Consider the following 26,680-nt stretch of genomic DNA (forward strand, 5'->3'; position numbering starts at 1 on the left):
GTCCTCCACACAGGCTGATGCTGTATCTGTCAATGGGGTTACACAAATTTAGGAATGACAGATGATCTGCTTTCCTCCACCTGCTTGCAAAATGCAGGCGTAAGAAACCAGATGATCTACTCCATGTGGTCCTGCCCTTAGTGTTCCAGCAACTTTGTCTGTAAACAGGGTCCGTTCCCTTCAGATTTCTGCAGTGCAAAATTTCTATGGAGGCTGATTCCTAAAGTCTACAGTATCATCCCCAATAAAAGATTACACAGATATTGGAGAGGCTTTTTCCCTTTTAGCTTGTCTTTGCTTATTTACAGTACATGTACCGCAGAGCTGTGGGTCTTAGTCCTTTCTGCATATATTTTAAAACCAGGGTTTTCCTGGTTAGAAACAGATGGTAGTGGTCATTAATGGTCAGTGTTCCAAAGCTGTGAACCACTAAACCCTCAAATAAATAAATTTGCCACAGAATAGCAAGTGACATGTGACAGTAACTTGATCTTGAATGAAAGGGCCAATGCTTACATGATTCTCTCATTCACAGTTTAAAGCAGATTCCACTCTGGTACATGATAAATACTCAGCCATCTGGGAAGCACCCTGTCATTTTTTTGTAAAAGGATTACTGACACTTCTTTCATTATCAACTGAAAATTTACTTACTTTTGCCACATTATGGCTGTACAGTTCCAGCTGACTTTAAACTGACTTGGTGTCTTGCATATACATTCAATGTATAGAGTTTAGCTCTTTGTAATCTGTTTGTACATAAATTGTATCACTTTGGCACATTGATGTATGTGACACTTTAATTTTGTCTGTGTGTAGGAAAAATATAGCAAGGGTTCCCAGGAAGTAACAGCCTGACTCACAGTTGGAATCTGCAGGCCTTTATTAATGCATATAAATTATTCCAAACTTTGTTTTCTACAAATTTTATCTCTGCATATACGACTAGCTTGACTCAGAGTTCTGCAGAAAATAATCTTGCAATGACACTTTTTACTATTTTACTAATTAAATAACATGAGGATGTGTTCAGTAAGAACAATTCCCTTTTTGGTTTTATCCAGCACATGCACAAGACATTACGCATGTTTTTTTTTCCCCCAAACACTGTCCCTGTTTAATATTTTAAGCTACTTATTTCTTGCTGACTCCTTGCACTTTCTGAAGTGCAAACAACTAGCAAAGAAATTTTAAACACACTAACAAAGTTTCATGGACATGCAAGGTAAGATGAAAGGAGTTTGTAGTCACTTCTGAGGCCATGGAAGTGGCACACAGTCTGGATTTCTGCAAATAGATATGAACCCTTGTGGCTTCCACTTTGTTCTATTATACTGCACAAACAATTTCATAATGTAAGAATGTTCACATGCCTTTGTGTCACATGATAAAGGCAGCAAAAATCCATTCAACCATGTGGAATAATTTGCAAAAAGTCAGGGAAAATTATGCCTGCAGATTTGACCTCATTTTAACAAATAAACACTGCTTCTTTGGATTAAAAGTATGACATTGCAAACATGATTGTTTGGTGTCTTATTTTATTTTAGTAACATGATATTAGATGCTATTTTTACATGTAAATAGACATTTATATAGCTAAACCCAGAGTCAAAGTCACCGAAAATGTACTGACTCCTAATAACTTGAAATACAAGCACTGAAAATAATCAATTCAGATTTAAGAGCTTCTATGAAGGAGGATGTGGCAGAAGCAATTCTGTTTCAATTTTGGATTGTATTTAACAGCTATTCTACAGCTATATGCCAGGATTAAAGGGGGGAAAACAAAATAAAATTTTTACTTTCTTTAATGAAAAGGAAACCTATCTCCAATATACTTTTATTAAAAAATGTGTACTGTTTTTATAGGAAACCTGACTGTATGCAGTGAAATTTCCCCTTTGTTTTACTTGCTCTGACTGCTATAGATAAGAAACTTCAGACGCTAGCTGCTCTGTAGGGAAACAATAATACTTTCAAACAACAGGGGGCAACCTTCTACCTTACTTCCCAGCCATGCAGAACTCAAGCAGCTTTGTTTGTTTCCCTGTAGAGCAGTCGGCGAATTTGTAGAGATTTGTATTGGATTTTATTTTTGCCTTTATATCCCCCATTAATGTTGCCAACTTCAGTGGCAGGGACAAAGATCATAGAGCCAGATTTTTTTTTATAGGTAAAATTTTATTGTTTTATAACACATCAAACATAAAACAAAACATATGCCATAAATGCGATGGGTTACTATTACAGAGCTTTGAGCAGAATATTTACTTACAGATTTGTTTAGTAGTTTGGTTGATACACTTAACATCCGAAATATACAGTAGTTCAGTCATACATTGAAATGTGAAAGTTATCCCTGAAATACCTATCATCAACATTGAACAGTATCAGCATGTTCTAGATAAAATTAAGAAATTTTGCCTTTTATATTATAAATGTTTCTTTTCATGTTAGGGAGCCCTGACCCCTGCTTCCCACCATGGGCTCCATGTTTTTTTAAATCTTTGCAGCTCGCCTCTGGCTAGTAAGGTGAGTTTAATGAGAGGCAGATTCTGGTTCACAAATGTTATCCAATTTTGCACTGTGGGTGGTTGGGGACCCTTCCATGCCATAGCAATTTCTTTTGTGGCGTAGTACAGCAATGTTCAGTATCTAACTCTGGCATGATTAGTGTTTATAATTTTGTCTCTAACTCCTAATATGTACCCCTGTGGGGTCAGCAGCTTAGGGAAATCTAATTTATCTGCCAAGATATCCATAACTTTGGTTCAAAACTTGGAGACTGGCGTACACAACCAAGCCATGTGTATTAAGTTTGCACCTTCTGCCCCACACCTATGACATCTTGCAGTTGGATTACTTCCCATGGCCTTTAATCGCACAGGGGTGATAAAGAATTGGTGAAACCATTTAAATTGAATTAGTTTGTTGCATATAGAGTAGTGGTGACTATAACCTTTGTCTATTGCTTCCTCCCATTCCTCATCTTCAAGATGTCAGCCCGCCATTTTTGATATGCTACCTTTAAAAAGAGGGGGACACCTTTGCAATAAGGTCTTATATAACGTGGATGTTAGTTTGGTTAGGTTAGGAGACCATAACACCACATTTGGGGGTTGTGAGGTTTGTATTTCCATTATTCCAAATTGTGCTTGGAACACTTGCCTCAGTTGGAAATACCCAAACTGGGATAGATTGGGCTCCGCAAGTTTTTCTTTAAAGAACTCAAATGTTGCACCGTCCAGCACATCTTGCAAACGCCTGATGTGTTTACTTGGCCAGTAGAGAAAATCAGGGAATTTATGGAAGTGGGGAAGGTGGGAATGAACCCACAATGGCACATTAGGCGTTAAGTCGAGAGATTCTTTGGATAACGCTTAAGTGCCTAATTCCAAACCTTTTGTCATAAGGGAGCCAGATTTAAACAGATAAACTGAGATTCTCATTGAAGGATTATATTGCTGCAGCCACTGGTTCTGCAGAGTTGGAGAAATTATGTATTAAATAATACAAAAACTATAAAATCCACATTAGATTACATAAAGCACTGTGTATCTTGTCGGTGTTACATAAATAAACGATGATGATGACAACACAGGACCCAGTGTAGTCTGCATATTCTGACTATTAAAAAATAGTTAAAAAATTAATTAATTAAAAAAGACCCATCTGAAGCTGGTCCAAATACAAGATGAACCAAAGTATGGTCCCTGTCCCTGTGAGTTAAGATGACCATGTTCAACAAAGGCAAACAGCCTAATTGTACTGCAAGCAAAAAACAGCAAACAATTGCACCCCCTCAACAATCCTATTTAAACCAGTACCATTAATAAAAAAGATGTTCAGCACATCATGCACAGCTAATTGTTTCTTCAAATGTACACTAATTTAAAGGGGAATGCTAGACAGTATTTCATTGCATGTAAATTGAGTATATAGATGAATAACAATAGAAAACAGCTGAGATTAGTTGTACAGCTGTATTGCAGAAAATGTGATTGTTGAAGAAATTGATCAAGTTTCAGTCTATTGACTTGTAGTGCATCTTTATATGAGTTCTTCTAATACACTGGTTGTTCTTTATGCTTTAACTTGGGTCATACAGTTAAAACAAGATCGCACTGGGGCAAATGATAAGCGACTGCAATACAAGTCAGTAGAAGCAAACACACACTACACAATTGGACAGTCTCATTTAATTTCATAGTACATGAACAAGATCAAATTGCCATTGTACATGAGCCCTAAGAAGGCTCACACTCTCATACATTCCTTAGTGCTCTAGCACTTGGATTTTGGGTAAAGGTAAATTATACTTATAGTGATACCTTATAACTGCCATTTTAAAGTGTACCTAATAAAAGCACTCATAAAACAAGACATGTTTGAATGAAATGGTTTAGACAATTTCTTGTTCAGTACTAAAATTGACTCAGTGCAGCACAAATTTGCTGCAGGGGAATTAGCTCACTTGTAACTTTTGTACTGTTTTCTGCAGACAGTGCAGAACAGACAGTCTGTATTAGAAAGGGAATGTGATCTTCTTTCAAAAAAATTAACGGACATGTAAAGCCTACATTTTCCTACCATGTATATAAATTGGACATATCTTCCCTACCCAAGCCCCATCATTTTTACTGCATATACCCCCTCCATTTGCCAGCGCCACCATATTTTCCTAAAACAAATGGCAGCTTTCACCTGGCGGCCATTTTCCCTCTGATATAGAATCAGTAACATTGAGACACGTACAGTTAGGCCTATAAATCTTTGGACAGAGACAACTTTTTTCTAATTTTGGTTCTGTACATTACCACAATGAATTTTGAGCCCCTGAAATGAAGTGATTGTGTTAAAAACAGGTTTTAGTTCCTCATATTTTTTTTGTTCAACCTGCTGAAAGTCTGCAGTTCAACTGCATCTGAGTTGTTTCATTTAAAATTCATTGTGGTAATGTACAGAACCAAAATTAGAAAAAAGTTGTCTCTGTCCAAAGATTTATGGTAAAAAGTGCTGCTGGGGTTGAGCATTGTAACAGTTAAGCTGAGCTCAGGAGAGGTGGTTATGAGAAAAAATAGGATCGGACAGCTAGAATTTATATGGGAACCAGCAATGCTGTCTCTTCATTGTCTGTTAGACTGGAGGGTAGGTTTAGTAATCTGAGCTGAGAGGAACTGAGCAAGCTCATGAGCCAACAGCCAAAGCAAATTCCTGAGGGAGGGGGTAGAGTGAGTTAGAGGAGGAGAAGGATTTCTAAGTGATTAAGGGGATGCTGCAGTCTTACTGTTAACCTATTAACAACCAGAGTGCCAGTTATCTAAAGATTTCGAAGAGGCTGTTCACTGATTACATTTTTGTGGAGGGGGTTTACATGTCCTTTAAGAATATGACTCTTTGGCAGGCAGAACTACACCTACTTGCCATCCTTATAGTCTGTTAATGCTAGGGTCTTTGATACGGTGATGAGAGTTGCAAAGCTGATAACATATTAGCAGTCTAAAAAGGATAATATCTCAAAGTTCAAAGATGAAATTTGAATTCAGTAAGCTTAGAATAAATTTCTATTTGAGTTTAGATTGCTTTCAATACTGCAATATATTAAGTGCCAAGGGATTTCTAGCCCTGATTTAGAATACAAAACACTCCAGAGCTACTTTCTTATTCATAGACACAAGGCACTATTATCTTTATTTGTTGCACATATATTTTGAAGGGTAAAATTACAGTATAATTCTGCACTTGTTGCTTGCACACAGAGTTTGGATCATCCTCTTCTCTAAGAAACAAGTGCCTGCAAAATACACATTCTGAAGCCAGACATTCTTTGTGGTGCCACGCATGTGGTTATAGTAAGTCTTCTGGCACAGCAGCTATTCTTAAATGATGGATCCGGGCCCCATGTTGTTTAGGGCAAGCGCAATAAATGTTTTCATGCAGAGTAGTCAGATAGTTACTTACTTGTAGTTTCAGGGGTCTCTAATAAACTATTATTGCATAGAAAGAATATGTAATGTTAAGCAACTTTCCAGTACAAATAATTTAGAGATATTAAGGGGTATAGTGTTGGTAAATATTCTTGGTAAGTATTCTGACTCTGCTCCCACCTTTCCCTCATGAGGCAACTTTGGTCAACTTCATAAAAATGAAGAGCTGCATATGTTTTACCTCTGGCATTATCACCAGTAGGGAAGCATTTGGAGGGGATCAGTCGCCTGCAGAAGAGGAGTTTTATTTAGACTAATCTCCTTGCATGTCATTGCCTAAAGTCCAAAAAAATCCTCTGTTGCACCTCCCATTAACTGAAATGGGAAATGCCTGAATGCTCCAGTATGTCACTTTTCATTCAATTCAATGTAAGCTTCAGGAGGGAGTTTCAGAGCGCCACATGTGCATCTTCCTAAGAACAGGAATTCACATTCTTTTTGTTCCAGTAATGATAGTCCTAAGGGCATAGTGGGTTAAAGTATAGCTAAATTACACAGAAAATTTAAGGAAACCTCAATGTTTAATTTTTGCCTTTTATAGAATAAACTAAAGTGTGCATGCATGATCTGTAATTACTCTGCAAATGCTAAAATGGCCATGGGGATTAAATATGACTTCAGCAGTTAGGATAAGGTTGTGGTACTTCTGAAGATGTGCAACTGACTTGTTTCTAGGGAACCTTTTCTGTTTGGAGCTTTAGTGGCTCCTTTTGTATTTTCTGGTTTTACAGTAATGTTGGGTAATGTAAATATATGTTTTTTTCTTTAAAATTTCCAGCTGCATTTTGATAGATGACACATATGGCAGCGTGAAAGAAGTTGCAGTATGTGAGTAATCAACACATAAACGGGGCAGATTTATCAAAATGTGAGATTAGAACTCATCTCAGAATAACTCACTCACTTTATTCATTCCTATAAGATTTTTAGAATTGTATTTATCAATGAAGTTCACCATTTGATAAATATGCTTTTAAAAATCCCATAAAAATTAATATAAAGTGAGTTATTCTGAGGTGAGTTCTAATCTCACATTTTGATAAATCTGCCCTATAAATGCAGTTCATGGACACATAAATACTAAACCAATACTAAATGTGCTTGTTAATTTCAAGCACATTGAATTTCAAAACCATATAAATTAACGTGGGTTGGCTCTTTCCCCCCCCCCCCTCCATTTGCAGCTGTAACAGGCTTCACTCTCCCAGGAATTTTGATTGTGACAGCACAGGTTTGCTTCCATTCAGACACAAAAGCATAAGTGAGGTTAGAGACTGATGTTGGGCAGTGAAACCTAGCCAATCAATATTTTATTTTATCCTATAAGTGTTCAATGGGATTCGAGCCAGACTCTACAATACTTTTCTTTATGGCCCAAACTTTATGCATAGGGGCATTGTCATTCTACAACTCAAAAGGGGTCTTACAAAACTGCTACCACAAAGGTTGAAGCAAAACATTCTTTTGAATGTCATATCCTGTAGCATAGAGGCCTAGACCAAGCCATAAAGAGCAGCCCAAGAACATTGTGTATTCACTGCTGAACTTGACAGTTGGCACTATGCATACAAGCAGGTTGCCACCGCCATTGTGTCTCACACCAAAGAGCTGCTTTGTCTCAGTATATTAACAGTAAGAAAACATCCAAATACCCCCCCATGCACCAAGAAGTTGTAAAAAATTCTAAAAAGTTATACCGTGGGACCTCTGAGGGAGGGTTTGTTACCTGTGCTAGTGGTGGTAGTGGGAGGTCCAAATATATTTAGCAGTAGTAGGACCATCCCATGTACCTGAAGTTATGCCACTGGCTCTCACTTTGCAGAAAGCTGAAAAGCCACCACGCTTGCACACCCTTGGCTCTCTGGGTTACGACTCCCTGGTGCTCAGTGAAGGAGGCCTCGGCAACCCCCAAAAATACAAGTGAAGGAATTCAATCCAATCAGGGACAAACCCTTGCTAAGGGTGGGGGGTTTGTCCCTGCTTGGACTGAACCTGTGTGTCGGTGAAATTCCTTTTCTCACTTTGCAGAAGCACACTTGCCTAACAACCTTTACCATAGCTTCCAACATTTTGGAAATAGAAAGAGGGACAAAAAGAATTGCAGAGAAATCATTTTGACCACACCCATTTTTGTGGCCACATACCCTAACTACCATGTGTTACTACATTTTTGCTAATGAAGGTGAATTGCTCTTTAAGATGGAAGCCACAGTTTTCCCAAGAGACCTGCTTATCTTAAATTGTTACAATTACTTCTTTGCTTATATTAAATTGTTACAAAAGTATCTATAAGTGCACCTGCCAGGTATTCTGGGCTCTCTGCCTAAAGAGAGCCCAACTTGTAACAAAATCTTTAAATTGTTATTTAATATGTACCTTTGTATTTCCCATGACTCCTAATAAACTATGGTTTGTTGCTACTCTGGTATACCATACAAACTAAATTCAGTATGTAAATGCATCCTATTTAATAAATAATTTAGGGCTAATAATAGTATTGACCATAAAATAGAGGGTGCCACCAGCCATTACTTTCCCTTTGCAGTGCACATGGAAAAAGGGGTCCATGTAGTATTTGTATGTGCCTGCTAGCCTTCAGTAATACATATGGAAAGTGGCAGATTTAGTCTATTTCCTTTTCATATTTGCTCTAATATGATTAGTATTTTCCACGTATGCACTGGGATTTTCCACTAGGCTTGTAGTGAGCGCTGAATGGAGGGTTAAGGATGAAGCAATGGCCTTTCTGTAACGTAACCAAGTGATGGCCGTGCCAAAGTGTGCTTGTTTGATGTTTATGGCATGAGCTTTTCCCTCATCTCATCTCTGAGGACACAAGCTGTGTTGGGGGGAGGGGGGATGGATTCTGCTGCTGAGTGACAGAATATATAATCAAGTCCATATCTGAGCAGACAGGAGTGAGCATTATGCTTGGGCCTAGATGATTTCTGGACGGCATTAGATATACTGCCGAGAATGAAAAATAATGCATTGTGTTGGGATAGATGAGGCCATAATATTCACAGAATCCTCTGACAAGAAAACTCCTTGAAAGTGATAATGAAAAAAGAAAGGAAGGCAGAGTGGCTCTTTTTTATATTTCCGGAGGGTGAATCTACTCTTCTTTCATTCCTTCCATTTGAGGGGGGATTGGATTCTGCCTGCTTAAACAGCAGCTTTGTGCTTATTTGTTTGCGCACGGATTTGCCAGGACCCCCTGACACTCGAGGCAGCAGGCCAGCACTGCCACAACAACTGTCTCTTAAATAAACTCCACTAGAGAAGTCACTTATAGCCATTCTTTCTGCCCCGATGGCACTAGGCCTAACCTGTTTTATGATCAGATCCTCATTATGATTTCTTCTTTAGAGGAAAATAAAACAATACCATATAACTGTACTGAGTTACATTGGAATGTGCTGGTGTATTTTGTTGGCCTTTAGACAAAAGCTCTTTTTTCATCACTGCACTACACAGGTATGGGATCCTTTATCCAGAAAACTCTGAATTATGGTAAAGCTATCTCACATAGACTCCTTTTTATTCAAATAATGCACATTTTTAAAAATGATTTCCTTTTTCTCTGTAATAATAAAACAGTACCTTGTACTTGATTCAAACTAAGATCTAATAAATCCTTATTAGAAGCAAAACCAGCCTTTTTTTTTTTACTAATATATACATGATTTTCTAGTAGAATCAAGGTATGAAGATCCTAATTACAGAAATATATATGTTATTTGGAAAGCCCCAGGTCATTCTGAGCATTCTGGACAACAGGTCCCATATCTGTACTGCGTTTTGTAATTTTGATGTGCTGTATATACAGGTATAGGATCCCCTATCCGGAAACCAGTTATCCAGAAAGCTCCGAATTACAGAGCTATAGACATCATTTTATCCAAATAATCCAAATCCTTTTTCTCTGTATTATTAAAACAGTACCTTGTACTTGATCCAAACTAAGATATAGTTAATCCTTATTGGTAGCAAAACCACTATTATTGGTAGCAAAACTACTGGGGTTATTTAATGTTTAAATGATTTTCTAGTAGGCATTAGGTATGAAGATCCAAATTACAGAAATATCTTCTAATTCCTAATATTACCATTGTACAGGTATGGGATCTCTTATCAGGAAACCCGTCATCAGGAAAGCTCCGAATTAAGTCCCTAAGAGAGATATAAATGAGCTGGAGAGAGTGCAGAGATGTGCAACTAAACTGGTTAGAGGGATGGAAGACTTAAATTATGAGGGTAGACTGTCAAGGTTAGGGTTGTTTTCTCTGGAAAAAATTCACTTGCGAGGGGACATGATTACACTTTACAAGTACATTAGAGGACATTATAGACAAATAGCAGGGGACCTTTTTACCCATAAAGTGGATCACTGTACCAGAGGCCACCCCTTTTGACTAGAAGAAAAGAAATTTAATTTGAAGCAACATAGGTGGTTCTTCACAGTGAGGACAGTGAGGTTGTGGAATGCACTGCCGGGTGATGTTGTGATGGCTGATTCAGTTAATGCCTTTAAGAATGGCTTGGATGATTTCTTGGACAGACATAATATCAAAGGCTATTGTGATACTAAACACTATAGTTAGTATAGGTAAGGGTATGTATAATTTATGTGAAAGTATGGAGGGGTATGTGTGTATGAATGCTGGCTTTTCATTTGGAGGGGTTGAACTTGATGGACTTTGTCTTTTTTCAACCCGATTTAACTATGTAACTCTGTAAGAAAAGTCTTCCATAGACTCCATTATAGTTAAATAATCCAAATTTTAAAAAAACAGTAGCTTGTACTTGATCCAAATTAAGATATAATTCATCTTTATTGAAGGCAAACCCAGCCTATTGGGTTTAATTATCCTTTAAATAATTATGAAGATCCAAATTACAGAAAGATCCGCTATCCGGGGAACCCTAGGTTCCGAGCATTCTGGATAACCGGTCCCATACCTGTATGTGTCTGCGTTTGTTTGCTTTGAGCACATCATGTTACTGCGTGTTCTAGAACTTCTGACCCCAAGAGACATATTTTCATGTGTTGAAGTGGCTGGAAGGCCTAGTGCTGTGTTAAAGAAATAAATGTCACTAAGATACATTAATTGTTTAATTAAGATCATTTAATCAAGTGGAAGTACATTGCTTGTAGCCATATATATTGCTCTAGATCTGAGATCTACAATATTGTAGTATGATGATAAATATCATATACCGTACATTTAGATTCCTCTTATTTTTTGGGACTGTATTTATTTGCCTAAAATGTTGTAACTCTCTAACAGAAATTGCATCGGCTTTCTAACCCTTTCTAAACCATAGATCATTTAAATTTACAATGCATCAGTGCAATACATTCTATATTTCTACATTCCATTATTGTCAGTGAAGGATATCGCAACTCGTTATCCCATTACACATACATACATATACTAATACTGCTAATATTTTTCCAGTTAAAGCCATCTTGGCAACAAAGATTTTAAAACCAATGTTACATCATTCAATGGGAAATTTATCCAACGAACCTATCCAGATGTTGCACCCATAAATTCACAGCCATTAAGCATTCTGTGACAGAACATTCTGACCAGATGTATTTCAGCAATATGTTTCACTTCCTGATATTTGTCCTTTGGGAAACAGTGTTTAGTCAACAGGGCAGAAAAGCAATGAGAATGGAGCAAGCTGCCACAATTTGAGTGCATGAATCTGTAACAGTCTCGAAACTATAACTTACTGATTTATTTTGGCATCATGGTCATTTATTTTTATGTCTTATACTAAAGATGAAGGCAATTATCATTCCTGTACAGGTATCAGACCTGTTATCAAGAATTCTCGGGACCTGGGGTTCTTTCCGTAATTTGGATCTTCATACCTTAAGTCTACTACAAAATCATCTAAACATTAGGGGGCAGATTTATCAAGGGTCAAAGTGAAAATTTGAATTTTCAAGGTTCTTTATGGCCTAAACTGTCAAATTCGACTAGGCATTTGTTAAATTTGATTCGAGAATTTTTTAAAAATTCGAAATTTATCATACACTGGCCCTTAAGAAAGTAGAATTAGACTATTTGCCACCTTAATCCTGCCAAATTGCTGTTTTCGCCTATGGGGGATGTCCTGGGATCAATTTGTTGCTCGCTGTTCGCTGCCTTCCTGAAAATCTAGGTTTCTTTCAGAGCAAAAACTCAAATTGAATGCCTATAGGGGCACTTACTCATAGACTCACAACTATTGTTGCACTTTCTTGGTTATGCACCTGTGAACTGGGGTGAACTGTGAGTATATCCCTCCCACATAAAAATTTTTGCTTGTTAGCATAACTTATTGAATTTTTTTTGATTGTGGTAGTGCATACATATTTTCCTGGCACCTGTTCTTTTCGTTTTGTTATCTATGGGAGATGGCCTTTCCGTCATTTGGAGCTTTCTGGATAATGGTTTTCTGGATAACAGATTGCTTGTATTAAGCATAATAATAGTAAATAGTAAGTATTGACTCACTTTACTTTCAATTTTTTAATTTAAAAAAAATGTACAAATATAAGAAAACTATCCTTTAGGGCAGAGACACACGTGGAGATTCAGGGAGATTAGTCACCAGACGACAAATCGCCTGTTCTTTGGGCGACTAATCTCCCCGAACTGCCTTTCCGCCGGCTAGAATCTAAATCTACGAGGAAACTGGGCGAATTTGGAAAACAAAGCTCTCCGATGCCATCCATTGATAAAGCAATGTATATTAAAAAGAAGATTCTAATAAATATCAAAGGTTTACCTACATTTCTCTTTCCAGAATGCTTGCTGATAATTACAAGCAAATGTTCTGTCTAGTGTACTACAGGTATAGGATCAGTTATTTGTAAACCCATTATGCAGAGAGCTCCAAATTACGGGAAGGCTTTTCCCCCCATAGATTCAATTTTAATCAAATAATCCAAAATGATAAAAATGATTTTCTTTTAAATGCTTATTGGAGATACAACATTTCTATTGGGTTTATTTACTACTTCAAGTATGAAGATCAAAATTATGGAATTATCTGGAAAACCTAGAGAGCATTCTGGATAATAGATTCCATACCTGTAGTATGTAGTTTTGATAACTTATTCTTTACCTGCCATAAGATGAGTGTTGTGCATTCTGATCTAATCACCTTATTTCTTCTGCTTAGACTTTATCTCTACTTGCCTACTCCCACACATTCACAACATGTTGCCTTTGCTGACATGACTATAAAGCAGCATTAAAGCCTACAAAGAATATGGTTAGAAACACTGTATTTTATATACTAAACTTACCAAGGTTTAGCAGCCCTTTAATAAGCAATTTCAACATACATCTGTCATAGAAGCTGATGCTCTGATAATTAATGAGTTTTGATGCAGAATGCTCTGGTTTCTAGACTACCATATAACACTATGATATGTGTATGTACTGTGTGTTTTGAGTCAGTCCCTTAAGGTGGCCATAGACGTGCAGGTTTACCTGCAATATCGAATGAATGAATGAATGAACGTACGTCCCCATCTCCCGATCTGCCACTAACCTTCAGTTTAAATAAAGTAGTAAAAGAACAGATCAGACAATGTTCTGCCCTGACAGCAATCGTATGAAAGTTTACGTGTGAGAGTTTCCTACTGAAAATCGCCAGATTGGCAATACATGCAGAGATATTATCGGCAGCAGACAGAAATTTTTTAACCTGTCCGATTGACTGAACGACCGATCGCCATGGCATGAAAAATGTTGGGACACCATGCACGGTCCAAAAATCGTATATCTGTACGTCTATGGCCAGTTTAAGTGTAGGTAGCTGATAGTAGCACACAGAAAACAAAATGGAGAGCTACTGGAGGCTTCTTCAGAGATAAATCACTGCTAAAGGACTGCTGGTGGCCTTGGTCTGCTACAGTAGCACATTGTACACTTCTACATAGTAACATAGTAACATAGTAAGTAAGGTTGAAAAAAGACACATGTCCATCGAGTTCAACTTTTTTTTTTTTTATTAACTACCTATCTGCCAGTTGATCCAGAGGAAGGCAAAAAAAAACCCATCTGAAGCCTCTCCAATTTGCCTTAGAGGGGGAAAAATTCCTTCCTGACTCTAAAATGGCAATCGGACTAGTCCCTGGACCAACTTGGACTATGAGCTATTTCCCATAACCCTGTATTCCCTCACTAAAAAGCTATCCAACCCCTTCTTAAAGCTATCTAATGTACCAGCCTGTACAACTGATTCAGGGAGAGAATTCCACATCTTCACAGCTCTCACTGTAAAAAACCCCTTCCGAATATTTAGGTGGAACCTCTTTTCTTCTAATCGGAATGGGTGACTTTGTCAGCTGGAAAGACCTACTGGTAAATAAAGCATTAGAGAGATTGTTATATGATCCCCTTATATATTTATACATAGTTATCATATCACCCCTTAAGCGCCTCTTCTCCAGCGTGAACATCCCCAATTTGGCCAGTCTTTCCTCATAGCTAAGATTTTCCATACCTTTTACCACCTTAGTTGTCCTTCTCTGTACCCTCTCTAATACAATAATGTCCTGTTTGAGTGATGGAGACCAAAACTGTACGGCATATTCTAGATGGGGCCTTACAAGTGCTCAGGCCCGGATTTGTGGAAAGGCCACCTAGGCCCGGGCCTAGGGCGGCAGGATTTTAGGGGGGCGGCATGCAGCCCAACCACACCCACATTGGTTCAAAAACACTGGGGATGCGCAGGAGATACAATCTCCATGAAGATATGCACGAATAAAGGGGAGGGGACAGGGGCGTCGAACGGCAATGGGCCTAGGGGCGCCCGCTATGTAAATCCGGCCCTGCAAGTGCTCTATACAGTGGAAGAATGACCCCCTCCTCCCTTGACTCTATGCCCCTTTTAAAGGGGACCCGTCACCCAAAACAATTATTCAAAATCCTATTTTATCACATTAGTCAAGCAAAATGAACTTTAATTACACTGTATAAATTATTTGAATCTTGCTTCCTTCAGTCTGGGAATTCAAAATGATAACAAGCAGGCAGAAGCCATTTTGTGGACACTGTTTTTAAGGAAAGCCTTGTATCATCTCAGAATTTTGTTTGTGCACCAGAATGGGGGACCCGATGTCCATTCACATGCCCTGGCTACACAATTAAATGGTTAAGAGAACGGGAGAATGTGTGGAGCGCAGTGACATCTAGTAAGTGCTGAATGGAAAGTGAAAGTAATTGTCTGCCCCGCCTCTAAGCCCATGGCATAGAGGAGGGGCAGACAATATTTGATGGACAGCTGAGATTTTTAAATGAGGTGACAACAGCTATAAATGCTTTAATAAAAAATAGACATTGGATTTCATGTTTAATTTGAAAAGGACTTTTATTATACAGATTTTTGTGTCTGGGTGACAGGTCCACTTTAATACAGCTCAAGACCTTATTTGCCCTTGATGCTACTCTGTTTTTTTAATTAGTATATTCTTAAATCATAATTTTTGATACTTTTGTTTACATTACGTTTGCTCACTCCCCTTAAGATTTCATTTTGTTCGATTTGCTTACCCCAATTTATTTTTATTCTTTGTTTCTTCATTTAGAGCACTCATTACTTTTTAATTAATTATGGTATTGTCTCTCTAAAGCAGTCACTGTGTTCAACTGAGTGACTGCACCATTCCCAAGGTGATATAAGCAATGCCATGCAGAGATATAGATATATAGGGGCAAATTCACTAAAGCGCGAAGCGCCGAACGCTAGCGGTTTTTCGCTAGCGTTGGCCATTTTCACTAACGAACGCTGGCGTAGTTTCGCTAGTGTTACTTCGCAACCTTACGCCAGGCGAATTTTCGCTAGCGACGAAACTACGCAAATTCACTAACTTGCGCAGGGTAGCGAACGCTACCTTTTACGCTAGACTTCCTTCGCCACCTCAGACCTGGCGAAGCGCAATAGAGTAGATAGGGATTGTTTAAAAAAAAGTCAAAAATTTTTTCTAAGTCCCAAAAAACGCTGGCGTGTTTTCTACATGATAGCTGATAGGCTGAAAAAGATCGAAATTTTTTTGGGGCTCCCCTTCCTCCCCCCTACTTTTCCTGACTCATGGCAACTTACCTAGACAGTGGGCACATGTGTAGGGCAAAATAACATTTTTATTTGCAGATTTGAAGGTTTTGTAGGCATTTGTAGTGCAGATACGTGTTCCTCCATTGAAATTTGAATTTCGCGCCGTATGCAAATTAGCCTTCGCTAGCGCAACTTCGCTTTATATAGCGAAACAACGCTAGCGCAACTTCGCAAACTTACGCTACCCCTGTGCGCAACTTCGCATTTTAGTGAATTTGCGGAGCGCTGGCGAAAATTCGCCTGGCGAAGAGCGGCGAAGTTGCGCCTGGCGCAACTTCGATTCTTAGAACTGATACAGTGACAGAAGTAATAGTATTGCAATTTATTAGACAGAGCTCATGCATCCTCTCTAGGCAAAGCCCAAGGTTGTATGTCTAGTTTCAAAGTTTCAGCTTCTGCCTGGCTTCCGCTTCCAGTGTTTATTTTTCATGGCTTTTATCCACATCTTAACAAGCTAATTGCTCACCTGAGAATTAAATTCAGTCACTTTATTATTTAGGGTAAGGGCACACGGGGAGATTTGGCGATATTAGCTGCCCCGGCGACAAATCACCCTTCTTCGGGTGACAATCTCCCTGAACTGCCTTCCCCTACCTTTCCACCAGCTATAATGAAAAATCGACAGCGGTATGGCACACGCCGCGCTTCATTTTCTGAAGTCGTCTGAAGTTTCCTTGTGAGAATTGGTCATTTTTGGCGATATTTCATTATAGCTGGCGGGAAGGCAGTTCGGGGAGATTGACTCCCCGAAGAAGAGGCGCTGGGGTGACTAATCTCCCTGTGTGCCCTTACACTTAAGGTGCAAATCCACTAAAATAAGTAATGGAATTTACACATTTTGTAAATGTTGCCCAGTGTTTTTGCATCATAATGTTAGCACTATGACTTTTGTAAATACTAGATTTGTCCCGCATCTAATGCCTAGAGGGATTAACAGCTCAACTGCTACCCCAGCCAGAATATGTAGAGTTTATTCATGGAATGATGCAAGAAATCCTTGCAGTTGAGCAGGGCCGTGCCAAGGTAGTTAAGCACCCTAGGCAAGAGCTTCAATTAGCGCCCCCCTCCATCGAGCATTGCCATTTCCCACCTTACCATGACAATATTTAAAGAAAGCAAGAAAGTGTACAATACATTAATTAATGAAACTTATCATTTAAATAAATATGTAATGTTAACAAAAATAAGGTAAATGTCAGAAAAACAAAACAGTAGGATAATTTGATCATGTTAAACAAACTGCAAATGAAGGGTTTTTAACACCAATACTGGAATGTTCACAACATTTTACTTATAACACAACTCCTATGAGAATAGTGCAATAAGCTAAAACCTCCTCAGTGATGAGATAGCCCTTCCACTGCCAGCCCTCCCATTTTGAGGTAGCTTAATATGTAGCTGCACAGTTTTCAGCCAATCTTTCTGCCACATCCATCATACTGCCCCCTTGTACCTGTGCCAGCTGCCATCCATTATACTACCCCTGTACCTGCAACCATCCATCATACTGCCCCCTGTGCCAGCAGCCATCCATCATACTGCCCCCTGTACCTGTGCCTGCAGCCAGCCAGCATACTGCCCCCTGTGCCTGCAGCCAACCAGCATACTGCCCCCTGTGCCTGCAGCCAACCAGCATACTGCCCCCTGTGCCTGCAGCCAACCAGCATACTGCCCCCTGTGCCACCAGCCATCCATCATACTGCCCGCCTGTGCCTGCAGCCAATCACCATAATGCCCCCTGTACCAGCAGCCATCCATCATACTGCCCCCTGTACCTACAACCATCCATCATACTGCCCCCTGTGCCAGCAGCCAACCATCATACTGCCCCCTGTGACAGCAGCCATCCATCATACTGCCCCCTGTACCTGTACCTGTGCCAGCAGCCATCCACCATACTGCCCCCTGTACCAGCAGCCATCCATCATACTGCCCCCTGTACTAGCAACCAGCCATCATACTGCCCCCTGTACCTGTGCCAGTCATCCATCATACTGCCTCCTGTGCCAGCAGCCATCCATCATACTGCCCCCTGTACCTGCAACCATCCATCATACTGCCCCCTGTACCTGTGCCACCAGCTATCCATCATACTGCCCGTCTGTGCCTGCAGCCAATCACCATAATGCCCCCTGTACCAGCAGCCATCCATCATACTGCCCCCTGTGCCAGCAGCCATCCATCATACTGCCCCCTGTACCTGTACCTGTGCCAGCAGCCATCCACCATACTGCCCCCTGTACCAGCAGCCATCCATCATACTGCCCCCTGTACCTGTGCCAGCGGCCATCCATCATACTGCCCCTGTGCCAGCAGCCATCCATCATACTGCCCCTGTGCCAGCAGCCATCCATCATACTGCCCCCTGCACCTGTGCCAGCAGCCATCCATAATACTGCTCCTGTGCCAGCAGCCATCCATCATACTGCCCCCTGTGCCAGCAACCATCCATCATACTGCCCCCTGTACCTGTGCCAGCAGCCATCCATCATACTGCCCCCTGTACCTGTGCCAACAGACATCCATCATACTGCCCCCTGTGCCAGCAGCCATCCATCATACTGCCCCCTGTGCCAGCAGCCATCCATCATACTGCCCCTTGTGCCAGCAGCCCATCCATCATACTACCCCCCTGTGCCAGCAGCCATCCATCATACTGCCCCCTTTACCTGTGCCAACAGACATCCATCATACTGCCCCCTGTGCCAGCAGCTATCCATCATACCGCCCCCTGTACCTGTGCCAGCAGCCATCCATCATACTGCCCCCCTGTGCCTGTGCCAGCAGCCATCAATGTCCCCAAGGCCCCCCTGTACCTGTGCCAGCAGCCATCAATGTCCCCAAGGCCCCAAGCCCCCCCATCTGTACCTGTGTCAGCTGCCCAGCAAGGGACTTCAAAGTAAGCATTAGGGAAGTACTAGAAGAAGTAGTAGGGAGCTGCCCAAAGCGCCCAGGGGCCCCAGCCAGCAGGACAGACAGCAGGTGTCTTCAGCTCCCTGTTACTGCTCCCTCTGGTGCATACAGCAGCAGATCCTCTCTCTGCCGGCCCCAAAAATGGAAGGCACCAAGTCACGCTCCCAGGGTGGGGGAGCACTTTCAAAATTTTACCAGGATTAAACAAGCCACATAGGGGGTTTAGACATGCGATTTTTTTTATAATTATAATGCTTTTACTAAAGGCCATGGGAACTGAATTGCAAAAATGAAAAATATATATATATCCCCCCCCCTGAGAAGTGTGCCCCCCCCCCAGTGATCTAAGTGGTTGCCTAATCTGCCTACCCCTTGTTCCGGCCCTGCAGTTTATCTTGTAGACTGTACATGTTCCACTACACTTTAAGCATTCATACTTGGAATATTTTTCAATACAAAATATACTTATATATTACTTTGCATTTAACGAGCAGTCATCCCCAATCAAACCATGTTTACAAAATATTTCTTTTGTATTTTGAGACTGCACAATATGCATAAAGAATTTTTTATGGGTCAGTTAAAGTGCTAAGTTATGTGTGTGCATACAATATATTCTGTGCACTTGTGTGTACCTGTGGGTCATAAAGTATGTGTGTACAAGAGTGCCGAGGGAACACCACTAAATACAGGTAACAGTGAACAATAGTTTGTCAGAAATAATTCAAGGAAGAGTCTCAGTATTTGTTCATGGGTTAATAAATGTGTTTCTACTTCTTACATAATACATGGATACTCTGCATTTTCACACATTTTAAAGCCAGTCCCAGGTTGTTACTGAAATGTCCACATTTTCTCTTTGTATCATTTTATGGCTGTTCAGTGCAGGAGATCAAAGTTTCTAAAATGTAATTGCCTTTTGACAGAGAGCTCAGAATACGTGGCAGGTGCACATAGATACTTTTGTAACCATTTACAATAAGAAAAGGAACAATTGTAACTATTTCAGATAAGCAGAAACTTGCAGCTTAAAGGGCAATTCACTTTCATTATTTTATTGTGTTCAATTTGTGGACATGGGGATTAGGGGGTGTGGCCATGAAATGGGCACAGTGAAAAAAATGCCACGCTATATGCAGTAAATATTTTCTGTTTTCAAAATGTTGGGAGGTATGAAGTTTTATCAAGGACTTCTGTTACACTTTAAACCATGAAAACAAAGCAAAGCCTGAATGAAACAAGCTTTGTAAGGAACTAGGTTTTCTGCACTGGCATATGAAGGCCCATCTATAATATGAGGAGCTTTCACCTAAAGGTGTACATTGCAGCTGAGGACATTACCGTTAGCAAAACTTCACTGCTGTAGGTCATCTGCCACTTCAAGCCTCAGTTTCCTAACATATATATCATTTTACTCTAACCGGAATGCAGATGAGTTACTGCAATTCTACCAAGGAACTCTAATTTTATGCTTTTTTAGCCTAATTATTCATGCTATAGAATAACACAAAATACAGTTACTCTTGACGCATAAAAAATATATGCATAGTTTTATTAAATAATTCTGAAAACTTACAAAAATAAATCTGGGTTCATTTATGCTGGTTTCATTTTTTTATCAAATTAGCACTCTGTGCTAAAATTGGATATAACAGACAACTCCTTAATAGTATATGTCAACCTCTGTCCAAAAGGCACATCTTTTTACCCATGTACATTGAAACCACTAATCGTGCTATACACAAAATATTTCATAGTTTATAGAGGAGGAACAGAGTTATTAGCAAACAAATTATGTTTGTCATTTTAGACTATAGTGTAGTGAGTAGTGCTTCATACTGTAATACATACATTTTGAAATTACATTATAATATATTTTAGTATTTTATACTCCTTGTTTTAGAGGAACGGGGAGCTTTGAAACAAATTTGATTTTATTGTCCATTGCAAACTATGCAAATCCCAGAGTGAGTTCTAGCAATAGTAGTTTGGGTTTTTTTTTTTTTTTTTGCTTTGGAGTCCCTACTAGTTCTGCAGATGGCCTTTGGTTTATTAATAGCAGATAACATATGCTGCCAAGATCAAAAATAATATGGTAGCTGAGCCAAACTTGCCGTTCGTACGAAAATTTGTTTTGTACGATATTATCTGTGCGTCTATGGCCACCTTAAGGCACACATTTCTGCATATAGTAACTATGACCTTAATATGCAAATCTTATGTCTGTGTAAACATAACTTCAGTGGTAAAAGATGTTGCCAGGGGCTGCACAATTGGGTCATTGTAAACAAACCCTATAGTGGAAATCCTTTATAGTCTTAATTTTCAGGATGTAACTCTCTAGCAAGCAGTAACTTAAGCTGGCCATAGAAGCAAAGATCTCATCGTACAAATCGAGGATTCGTAAGATTTTCAGAAATGTGTGTGGAGAGTCCCGACATTTGTCGTCCGGCGGAGATCGGTCGTTTGGATGATCGGACAGGTTCGAAAATTTCTGTCGGCTGCGGGTAATATCTCTGCGTGTATTGCCGATCGTACGATTGTCAGTGGGAGACTGTCACTAGCTTTGTCTTTCATACGATTGCAGAACATCAGCTGATCTGTTCTTTAACTACTTTATTTGGTCGGAATGGTAAGACTTTGATCTAAATGGTTAGTGGCAGGTCAGGAGATGGGGAAGTCCAATCGTACATTGATTCGTACGATCGGATCTTTGCGTCTGTGGCCAGCTTTAACCTCCCTGCACTTTCATGTCTGTATAACTATGTCTGTATAAAATATGCAATGTTAATTTCCTGACCAGCAAAGCAACTACCTAATGTGACCACTGGCAAGTTGCTATGGCCTTTAAAAGCAGCCCTCATTATTTTCTAGTAATAGAATGTCTTTAAAGGGATACTGTCATGGGAAAACATGTTTTTTTCAAAATGCATCAGTTAATAGTGCTGCTCCAGCAGAATTCTGCACTGAATCCATTTTTCAAAAGAGCAAACAGATTTTGTTATATTCAATTTTGAAATCTGACAAGGGGCTAGACATATTGTCAATTTCCCAGCTGCCCCAGTCATGTGACTTGTGCTCTGTTAAACTTCAATGACTCTTTACTGCTGTACTGCAAATTGGAGTGATATCACCCCTCCCTTCCCCCCCAGCAGCCTAACAACAGAACAATGAAAAGGTAACGAGATAGCAGCTCCCTAACACAAGATAACAGCTCCCTGGAAGATCTAAGAACAGCACTTAATAGTAAAAGCCAAGTCCCACTGGGACTGATTCAGTTACATTAAGTAGGAGAAATAGCCTGCCAGATAGCAGTTCCATCCTAAAGTGCAGGCACAAGTCACATGACTGGGGCAGCTGGGAAACTGACAAAATGTCTAGCCCCATGTCAGATTTCAAAATTGAATATAAAAATATAAAAAAATCTGTTTGCTCTTTTGAGAAATGGATTTCAGTGCAGAATTCTGCTGGAACACCACTATTAACTGATGTGTTTTGGGGGAAAAAACATGTTTTTCCATGACAGGTTTATATTAGCCTGCACCAAATGGACACAACAGAAGCACAGATGGCCCTTTTTTGCTTGTGTACAAAGGCATATTTATTTATAACTGACATTTAGCATAAGATTAGCCACAACCTAAACACCTTCATTTTTACACTTACATATTTACGTACTCTCACTTGCATCTTTCCTCTGCTTTAAGATTTCTTAGCTGTAATATTTTAATTTGTCATGTTTATTTATTGTATTTCTTCTATGTTGCCTTTTTTACCTTTAGGAATATAGATAATGGGCTGTGTGCAATGCAAGGATAAAGAAGCAACTAAACTGACAGATGAGAGGGATAACAGTTTAACTCAGAGTTTAGGATATCGCTATGGGACGGATCCCACCCCGCAGCATTATCCCAGCTTTACTGTGACGACCATTCCAAACTATAACAACTTTCATGCGACTGCAGGGCAGGGACTTACAGTGTTTGGCGGGGTGAACTCTTCATCGCACACAGGAACCTTGCGTACAAGGGGTGGAACAGGTATGTGATGGCAATTTGTTATGTTGTTTGAAGTTTTAATGTATCTCCTTTTTTCTCCTTGGGAAGGAAGGTATTCCATTGGAGGACATTTGGCATCTGCCAATGCAGCCAAGTTGTAGCTCTAAATGTTTAATTTAATACAAGTACTTTTTGAAATACTCCTATATTTCCAAAACCCTGCTGAGTTGAACAGTACAACTGTTGATCTTAAATATTCATAAGACAGTCCAAAAGCAAAACAGCACTGTATGCAAGTATGCACTGAATACATCATTTTGACTAAAATTTCTACCAAAAGGTATGGCTGAATTACCAGCCTAATTCTACACACTCCATTGACACCAGTGCAGAGATGGTGCATTTTGGATATACAGTTATTAATGGCAGGTCTGCTATTAAATTGTGGCATACATAAATAATGTAGCTACTGGCTAAAAATAAATATACATCTTTGAGTAAAGTAAAACAGATCATTATAAATACTTTATTTGATGTTCAACACAAGTATAGTGTGGGAATTTATTATAATTGCTTTCAAAATGTTGGGCTTAATCCATTTACACAAAGGTTTAATATACTAATTAGTATCTGGTATTCAGACAGATCTTTTATAGACGATTTGGCATTCTTCTTGAGCCTAAAATAATGGAGCTGATGGCACATTGTAAAAGCAAAATAGGGTAACTTACAGTGGCCACTGAGCAAGTTACTTCAGCAGATGAGTCTAATTTCTGACACACCACTATTTGAGCAATATTTAATCTGCACATTTATAGAACTAATTAGAATGGAAGGAGAAGATAGGGTTTTGTCATGCAGTTTGCAGTGATAAACAGTCTCCATCAAATACAGAGGAGATTATTTTCATGACGTGTCTGTAGTAAAACTAACAAATGTGCCACTGTGCTTTTTCCAAAGTATGGCATGAGTTTATGTAGTTGATGTGCCACCTAATAAAATACTGTTTCTTCTTCTTCCTCCATAGGTGTGACACTTTTTGTAGCTCTGTATGACTATGAAGCAAGAACAGAAGATGATTTAAATTTCCAGAAAGGAGAGAAATTCCAGATACTCAATAGCTCGTAAGTGTTATTGATCTGGGGCTGATATGGAGGGTTATCAAGACTTGATGTTTTTAGAAAGAAAAAAAGTAGAGCCTAAGCTCTAGCAACTCTAGCCTTGGGGATCTATACACAAAGAAGGGAAGAGAGACCTTTCCTATAAGTGAACAACAGCCTTGAAAATGCCCATGCTACAGTATTAAAAGGTGCTCTTCTTTATAAAAGAGCTATAAAATGGCAAAATCAGCTTTATTTTAACCACCTTGGTGCAAATTGATGACAGCTCTTTTCTGCATTATACCAGAACACATTCCTGACAGAATAGAGCGAATATTCTGTACATCATGAACATGTGTAACAATATAAAATCTAGATATTTGTCCATTTCTTCTATAAAAAGAGAAGTAAAATAAGGAAACGACCAGAAAATTGAATCATTAGAGTAAATTAGCCATAGTGTTTGGCAGCTGTAGGTGGGCAGGGCCTTTTCTGGGAAATGATTTAATTCTCAAAGCAGATGCAGAGATGTCTAATCATGAGTGAAATATTGATAAGTCCACCAGGCCATTTACAGCTTTTACCTTTCGGTGTGAGGTTGGTAATAGTCTTATATGGGACCTTTAAATCAATGAATCAGGTCCTCTGCACACTTGTGCTTTACCTTGCATTATTTAACTGAGGAGTTCTGCTTACCAGCTGCTCCCTCACACCCTCCTCTCCTTCTCTTTTCTTAGAAATTATTTTGGAGGCAAATTATGAAAACAAAGCAGACTCTTCTGATTATTGGCCTTACATGTGAATTAATGTATTTTCGATAGACTCTGTTGATACTGCAAAGTACTACTGCAAGGGAGGACATTTGTGAAATTCAGCACAGAATGTTTAATGCTTTCCTACCATCAGTATAGAAGCCAAACCTTGTAAATGGCTCTCTTTAGGACTAGCTGTAGCCTGTGTTGTATAGGTCTCCTAAAAGTGTGAATTTTTGTGAAACCACGTGGTAAAGTCCACAGTGTAGGTTTGAGAGCTTATGGTTGCTCAGACTGGGGAATTGCAAAACATTCATCAGTGACAAACAGTACACCAGATTAACATACACAAGGGGATGTAGAACAGATCAAATTATAGTCATCTCATATGTAGCCGTAGAGAAATTCACAAACATTTATATCAAGCATTGCTTCTCATTGTTTTTTTTGACTAATCACTAACAATAATTGATACACCCAAATGATCCAACACCTAAACTGAAATGAAGCAGTGTGGTATACACAGAACTGTGTAGTGAGGAGTGCACAGGCTTAGTGCTGGGTAGACTAAACAACTAATGTAAATAAGTTATGTGCAAACACAGGCCCAGTAATTCTCAGCCTGTAAAACATCAAGTCTATCCAGTGTCATAACATGAGTACACCAGGCCTTGCAAAAACAAAAAAAATTAAGGCCCCCACTACTTACATCTTTTCTATCTCTTCCCTCAAGTGTCTACTGCCCCCCACCTTTCATGCTTGTGTAATTCATGGTAGAGAAACATGTAGGTAAATATATTGGAAATGGACAGCAGAACCTGCAAACCAATCTGGGCCCTGTTCTTCCCTGGGTTTGTAAGCTAGTTAAGCCACTGAATCTGTCTGTCAGCTTTTTGTTTGCATCAGTCTGAGAGACTGAAATTAAATGAATTCAGGGGCAGTGACAGGATAATAGAGTTGTTTTGTTTTATTGGGATGGCTGGGTCACATAAAACAGCCTAGGTGTGTAGTGGCATGTATGTCTCCACTTGGATCCGCTATCCATTTGTAAATGGGTTTAAAGGCTGGGGAATTCCCTGTTTTACTGAGTTCCCTCTTCTATAACATTTGAATAAAACATTTTTAAGTAAATAATTTTTATTTAGCTGTACCATTGCTGGATTCAACAGTCAGGTTGGTGCTATAGTGGTGTTTGTCAAAGTTTCAGTCCTAAACAGAGGACCTTTCTCAAGACATTATATGTGTTTATATATAAACACATATAAGAGAACAAAATCTTATATGATATTATCAGGGAAGCAAGTGCAGAATCGGTGCTTCTGTGTTGCTTGCTGTGATAAAGAAGTATTTATTAATAGGACAAATGTCCCTGCTATGTCCCTAGTGGGAAATCTGCTGTGGGTTACCATAAGAAAATATATGGAATTAGCTGACAGAACTGAATCTACATTTAAAGAAAAATGTGACAAACTAGTGGCATTGCTACCTCTGCATGTAGAGCTATCACTTTAAATGAACACTAACCTCTGTATTTACTTGTGAAATAGAAAGAAGAGTATAACTTCCCCATTACAAAACCTCCTTCCATCAATATATAATTTTTAGAACAAAATATTACAAAATTCAGTACAAAATATAAAGAATGAAGGCCAATAGACTTGCCTGCATCGTACTTACAGTATATATATGTTAAATCCTGCCCACTTGGCCCCAACCAGTTTACCCAGTTATATAGTATAACAAAATAATGCTTGGAATATTTAATTGAATAACTGTAGAAAGAAGAATTTTAAATAAAA

At 39.2% G+C, this 26,680-nt stretch overlaps 1 protein-coding gene across 1 annotated transcript in view; it reads left to right on the forward strand.

Moving 5' to 3' along the window:
• fyn.S (FYN proto-oncogene, Src family tyrosine kinase S homeolog) overlaps positions 1-26,680 on the forward strand; it is a gene marked incomplete at its 5' end in the record, with an annotated part of 114,451 nt that overhangs the window by 60,066 nt on the left and 27,705 nt on the right. The window contains 2 exon segments of the mRNA NM_001086651.1: positions 22,814-23,071; positions 24,057-24,153. Coding sequence (NP_001080120.1) covers positions 22,825-23,071; positions 24,057-24,153 — 344 coding nt within the window.

This window comes from Xenopus laevis, chromosome 5S, assembly GCF_017654675.1.
Source record: "Xenopus laevis strain J_2021 chromosome 5S, Xenopus_laevis_v10.1, whole genome shotgun sequence".
NCBI classification, from domain to species: Eukaryota; Metazoa; Chordata; class Amphibia; order Anura; family Pipidae; genus Xenopus; species Xenopus laevis.